Consider the following 7,325-nt stretch of genomic DNA (forward strand, 5'->3'; position numbering starts at 1 on the left):
CTTTATATGGGATAACTACTTTCTCAGATACAATCCTAATAATATCAAAGTTATGTTGTGTTGTTATTGAACTCAGAGAGTTTCGATAACAAATTATTTTATGGACTATAGACGGTTGCATTTGTTGTTGCATATACTGTATATTTATTCATCTATTTCTTAGACTTTTCCAAAATATTGTATTTGGTGAAGAGGGAGGAGAGCAAACTGAAAAAGAACAATTTGCTATGGAAAAAAGATCCAAAATTCTTTAAAACACAACTAAAGTCTCCAGTAAATTAGGAAAACATAACAAATGGCTAAAAAACAAATGAAAGTTTGTAAGATCACACCAAAATTTCATTTGCAAAGAAATAAGTGAAACAACACTTGACTGGTATCGTTTATTCGTAGCCAAAATATTACAGTTGAAGGGAGAGTGCGATAAGAAAATGTAGAATCCTTATCTTTTTACGAGGCTTTTTAAAGGAAAAATATCCTCAATATTGAAGTTCTTTTGTGGAAAAAATATATGTCCATACAACTGTGTCATCAGACATTGAAATGCCAGAAAATTATGCTTACTATGTACAAAAGGTAGAATTAGGTTTACTAGAAATCCTTTTTTACCTTCATAATACTTTTATTATCAGAAATCGAAGTAAGTTTGATGGAATTACTTGAATATCAAGTAAGTAAATGATTAGACTGAAGTGCTTAACACCACAAATGGTTGATTATCGATTTCTGATTAATAATCTCGACTTGGATTGGCATTTACTATTGTAGGGTGAAAATGATAAATAACAAAATAGTTATGAAGAAGAATTCGGCAAAATATCTAAGGGAGGTCGGACGCGGCTACTTTGAATCCTGACCCAGGACCTGCTGCGTACTTTCTGACCTGGACATCTCCTACAGGATCGATGTAAGCGAAGCTCCCAGTGGTGCGTCCAAGGTGATCTCTGGTCTCGACTCGGGTATTTGGGCCTCCCCAGTGACCAAAGCTGTACTGCCCTGCTTCGTCCTGGGCATAAAATTGTCCACCAACGAAAGGTTCGCCGATTGAAGGCATGGGGGGCTCAGGGGCTTCTAAAGGCTCTGGAGCAGCGGCAATGGCCACGGGGGCAGCAGGGATAGCAGGAACAGGAGCAGATACGGGAGCTGAATAGGATACAACAGGAGCAGGGGCTGGTACAGCAGGTAAAACAGGAGCAGGGGCTGGTGCAGCAGATAAAACAGGAGCAGCTACAGGATCTGAATAGGAGACAACAGGAGCAGGGGCTGGTGCAGCAGCTATAACGGGGGCAGGGGCAGGTACCACGACTTGCCTACTGTATGTGACAGGTGCAGGAACATTGAATCTGATACCAGGCACAAGGATTCTCATGACGGGAGGACTTAGGCTGTCTGCATGCAGAATAGCAGGTGCGCTAGGAACCACGTTGTATGGCAACACTGAAGCATGGCAAGCCACAGCAGCCACCAGGAGGATCTAGAAAAACATTTTTTTTTTTTATTATTGGTAGGGAAATCAGTGGAAATGTAAAATATAATAAACCCTTTAAATCATAAAGATTAATTAGCGTGATTGCTTATCTATTTTAAATTAAGAGAGTAGGAGGATAAAGAGTGCAATGGCTACCTTATCACTATCATGTGACCTTATAAGCAAAAAGTATCTTCCTTGAGACGATAGTTCCTTTATGAAGTAGTTCTATAAAGTTTAGTCCTCATGTTGCGTGGAAAATATTTTCAGCATAATTGTAATTGTATCAATAAATATTTATTAGCAATAATTATCTAAATTGTAAACAATTTTTTCAACATACAAGCAGCGAGTGCAAAATAAATGATCTATAAGTTGAGTGATAGAAAATAAAATTAGTTAACGAAAGTTAATTACCAAATAAGAAGTCATTTTCTATAGACTAAAAATTATGAAAGCTTAATTTCACATTGGCAATCCCCATGAGCACTACAGTATATATATATATATATATATATATATATATATATATATATATATATATATATATGTATATACACACAAACACACACGCATTTATATATATATATATATATATATATATATATATATATATATATATATATATATATACATATATATATGTATATATATAAATACATATATATATATATATATGCATATATATATACATATATATATACATATATATACCTATGTATATATTTATATATACTGTATATACAGTATGTGTATATCTATATGCATATATTCATATATACATATATATATAGTATAAGGCCGCGTGTGAGTGCATGTATGTGCTTATGCAAGCGAGTATATTTGTGCGTGCAAGTGTTTCTGGGTATGAAGGAGTGAGTGTTTTGCATAAAGTAATGCATTTGGTTTTCCCATTTATCTTGCGATGCAAATCAAAAATCCTTCACAAGTTTTTATCATCTAGCTCCAGGCATTCAATGTATTATATAAACTGTGAAAACGGGTAATTATGCTGAAAAATGAAAATTTAGATATGTATTCGTGAAGTGTCGTATAGTAAATTATTCATAATATTCTTGAGTGGATTTTTGCATGTCGTAATAGTCATATCCCGACGTCTAAAAGTTAACCTTTGTTTTCATAATCTGTCCTTTCTATTCTAACTTGAAAAATGAAGCATAAAACCAGAACTTCAATGAGCTCGAGTACTTACAAAAGTCTTCATGATAAGAGGAGTTGCGCCAACGTCCGGTTGCACAGGAGAAGAGGAGACCTTGTGATGCCTCGAAGATGATCTTGCAATCCTTATATACTGGCACATCTCCTTCTCTGTGGCCACGCCCTTCTAATCCTCCTCCTGCCCCAAACCAACTCCCCTAAAACCATGAAGGAGTCTTAAACTTTATTATACGAATGGACATTTTATGTATACATTCACTTATGCTCAGTGAATTTCTGGTGAAATTAACTATGAGAGACAACACTATTGTATATTTCTAAACACGTAAATGGTAGCATTATCTTGAGGAAAAAAAAATCAGGAAATAAGTGATGGAGCGAAATTTCAGATGTACGGAGGCAGTAAAAAAACTTGTATGACCACCTCATATGAGAGGTGGGCCAACGCCTAGACTGGTTTAGCGCCGATTCTCACTATACGGTTCGTTTTCGTGCGGATACGATTCGTTTACATTCCAGCAACATGTCAGTGTGTTCCCACTATACGTTTCGGATACGTTCAGTCTGTGTACATCTGTTGCTGCGAAATGGCGGCAAAAAACAAATTACTGTAAATGAGCTCGCTGCAACAACATAACCTATAGATGACGAAAGGGCCAAATGAAGAGGAAGATGGAGGGAGAGTACTGGAATATCTGTAAATAATTACTTGACGATGAATTAAAGTCTTACCAGTACTTAAGAATGCTGTTGTTTTTCAGGGTAATATTATTAAACTCATTATGTTATGCAATAGAAAATTTAGTATAGAAAATTACTATTCATTTAATATTTTATTATAAAAATAAAAAGAAGAGATGAATAGTATATTGGGAAGAGAGTGATGGAAATGGAGGTACAGGGAAGGAGAAGGAGAGGGAGACTAAATCGAAGGTGGATGGACTGTATCAAGGATGACCTTCGATCAAAGGGATTAAGCAGTGATGAAGTGTGGAAGAGAGGTAGATGGAGTGGGAAAGGGTGTAGACAAAGAAGATTGCGCAAATAATAATAAAAATAATAATAATAATAATAATAATAATAATAATAATAATAATAATAATAATAATAATAACAGAGAGAGAGAGAGAGAGAGAGAGAGAGAGAGAGAGAGAGAGAGAGAGAGAGAGAGAGAGAGAGAGTAAAATGTTATTTTCTATACATTAAATTTCTATCAACTCTCATCATTCATTACTAGTTAAGTAGCCGACAATTAGTATCATTAGTAAAAGTGTCTTTAATCAGTCCTTCCTCAAACACAACGTGAACGAAGCTGATATGTATCTCTTTTCACACTGAGCGGTAGGATACGTACAATTACATATACCTTTCGTCCGTATACGCAGAGTATTGACTTTGCGTATACGTTTCGTACGTCAGAGATTTCTTCCAAACGTATCCGAGACGTAAGAACGAAAGGCGTACGAAGACAAAGCGTAAGCGAACCGCACAGTGTGAATCAGCCTTTTTTTTTAGTCAGCACCTATTCCTTAGTAACTTCCAGGCTACTCAGACCTTGAATGTAGGACTGACGTAATAGAGCAGACGTAAGATATATTTCAATAGAAGCATTTTGTCAGCACTCCAAATGAAATAAGTTCGTGCTATTAGTGTCAACAGCATTCTCAATCTGACAATGTGCCAGGATACCCCATAGTTTAGCCCCAGAATGCGTGCACGCACTCGTAGGCTTAAGAGAGACTGCAACACTACTTAAGAGAGATTGCAACACTACTTACAGGGTCGCACACCTTTCTCTTAACTGTATCGTTCTATTCTGCCTAGTATTATTATTTGTTCATCTCCCTTCAAATTAATCGACGTATCCTCTTACTTTATTTTTCAAAGAAAAAACTACATTGTTTTCTTTACGAAATGATATGGACTTTATATTATGTTTGTGTTTAGTTGCCTCAATAAATCGCATTCTAAGAAAATAACTTCTTGCGGATAAATAATCATAAACGGCAAGTTAGCCCAAAATTGACTTATATATATATATATATATATATATATATATATATATATATATATATATATATATATATATATAATATACATACATACATATATATTTATATATATCTGTATATATATATATGTATATATATATATATATATATATATATATATATATATATATATATTTATATATGTATATATATATATATATATATATATATATTTATATATATATATATATATATATATATATATATATATATCTTTATATAAATATATATACATATGTATATATAGATATTTATATACAAATATATAAATATATATATATATATATATATATATATATATATATATATATTACATATATATATATATATATATATATATATATATATATATATATATATATGCGTGTGTATGTATATATAAGCATGGAAAAGAGGGATTAATTGTACTTTACATCTTTCGGTTTGCTAAAAAAAAAAATTTATTTTCACTATTTTTCTCCAAATTAATATAGTTTATTTTTCTATAAAACGGAGTTTGAAATGACTATGTGTGCAGTTGATTACAGTGAAACATATGAAGGTCTTTTTTTCCTCAGCTATATTTTTTCTTTGGGCCTTATATAAAGCATATTAGTACCGATTGGAAATGAGAAACGTATGTTTTTATTAATTATGAATGTAACTTCAAAATTCTACGTCTTTTATTATTTGTCATAGAAAATTCGATTTAATTCAAACCATATACTAGAAGACCAGCCTTTCAAAAATGAAGAATTTTTACACCCGTTTTTCTTTAAACTATTGCCATCCACTTTCTCCATATTACCGAGCCATCTAAGAGTACTTTTTCACTTTTTGTTCTTCTACGTCAAATGTTGTACCACTTTTCCTACGTATCACAAAAATTTAACGTAACACAACACTCAAAATATTCGTTTTTGTTTTCAACAGCATTAAACTTCGATTCTCTAAATAATGCAAGCAACATATTAATTGTTTCTCTCTATGTTCTTAGAAGCATATTTTTCTCATCTTGCCCTTGTCCATCACATTCAGTCCCAGCTAGTTATGTATTAAGTTTTATTCATCCATCAACCGTAATAATATTACTCTCTCAATCTTCTTGGTTTCCATTTACATATTCAATATATATATATATATATATATATATATATATATATATATTTCTTCTTCTATTCCCACTTTTATGTAGAGTCGATGTTTCTTGCCAGCGTTCTCCATCTACCTCTGTCCCACACTTCATATAGATACATACATACACGCACACACACACACACACATATATATATATATATATATATATATATATATATATATATATATATATATATATATATATAGTATATCCTTTTTTTTCAAATAAGTTACAAATACCCCTTAATATCGAATTCACTCTGCCTTGTAGTCTCAAACCCTTAGGGAAATTTTCCTAATGATGATTATTTCTGCCCGGCCAATGACTTGAACCTATGGCCGATAGAAATAAGGATAAAAATCTGGCTTTTTACACCAGCCTAACATTTATTTCCATTTCTATCAATCATAGTGCATTAGAGAAACACATTTAATACTTTGAAAATAAATCTCGATTAACCTTTCTTGACATCCAATAACCTTTCTTCTGTGTTAACCTTTCCATCGAATCAAAAATGTAAAAAAAAAAAAAAAAAAAAAAAAAAAAATCTTTCTTGAGATTTATTGGCAATGATTTAAACTGACTTTACTATCGTTACGGAAGAAACCCTTACTTTGAAACAAACTTTTGCATAGAGGAAAAATTCATTCATATTCATATTGATCTCGGGGACATTATAATCATGTATGCTCACATTTCAGTCTTTCTAAAGAATCATCTTCAACTCTATGCCATCGCGATCAATATTCGTACTAATGAAAGTAAATGTTGACTTATATTTGTCATATATTCTAGCTTAATGCAACACCCAAACTTCACGTATTTATAATAAATGAACATTTGCTCTCTCTCTCTCTCTCTCTCTCTCTCTCTCTCTCTCTCTCTCTCTCTCTCTCTCTCTCTCTCATCAACGATCTTTCAGAATCAGGTATTTTTATGTTCACGATTGGCCTATCATTTACTTTCGAAGACCGTGGCCGTTACTGGTAAGGGAAAGCATTATTGTTTTTATTTATATATATATATATATATATATATATATATATATATATATATATATATATACATATATTATATATATATATATATATATATATATACTTAATGGATTCTTTTAACGTTTATTCAACCTAAAAACAGCTTTACTGACATGCATATATTTACTATAGAAGTGAGGAAAAGGTTCATTTTATTACTGATTTACACTCTGGAACGCTCTTATTAACAAAGGAGGATGACGCAACACAGTCAGGCGTGGCGAAGATAAAGAAATGTGACTATTTTCTTTTCCCTTATTCGATGTCTATGTTGATTACACTGATTATAAGAACATCAAAATTCGCCACAGTTATGCAACTTCTTGTATGTAACCAATACTCATTAAAAGATTAGAATCTGTAATGAATAATGATATTCTTCATTGAAGGAAATTCCATTTGGCAGCGCTGTCCAAAACTCGTTCCACCAATGTTAACTATGCTGATGATTGTTACCTTGGTCACTTGTACAG

At 32.2% G+C, this 7,325-nt stretch overlaps 1 protein-coding gene across 2 annotated transcripts in view; it reads right to left on the reverse strand.

Annotated features, from left to right (window-relative positions):
• Positions 1-378: 378 nt before the first annotated feature.
• LOC137637223 (uncharacterized) overlaps positions 379-7,325 on the reverse strand; it is a 20,829-nt gene continuing 13,882 nt past the window's right edge. The window contains exons 1-2 of one of the 2 annotated variants that reach the window (XM_068369487.1): positions 2,682-2,837; positions 379-1,474 (exon numbers count right to left, since the gene is read on the reverse strand). In XM_068369487.1, coding sequence (XP_068225588.1) covers positions 821-1,474; positions 2,682-2,789 — 762 coding nt within the window. In that variant the 5' untranslated portion in view covers positions 2,790-2,837 and the 3' untranslated portion in view covers positions 379-820. Of the gene's footprint in view, positions 1,475-2,681; positions 2,838-7,325 lie in introns of those variants that run through there. The other variant, XM_068369486.1, reaches the window with a different exon arrangement.

Source organism: Palaemon carinicauda, unplaced genomic scaffold (assembly GCF_036898095.1).
Source record: "Palaemon carinicauda isolate YSFRI2023 unplaced genomic scaffold, ASM3689809v2 scaffold59, whole genome shotgun sequence".
NCBI lineage: Eukaryota > Metazoa > Arthropoda > Malacostraca > Decapoda > Palaemonidae > Palaemon > Palaemon carinicauda.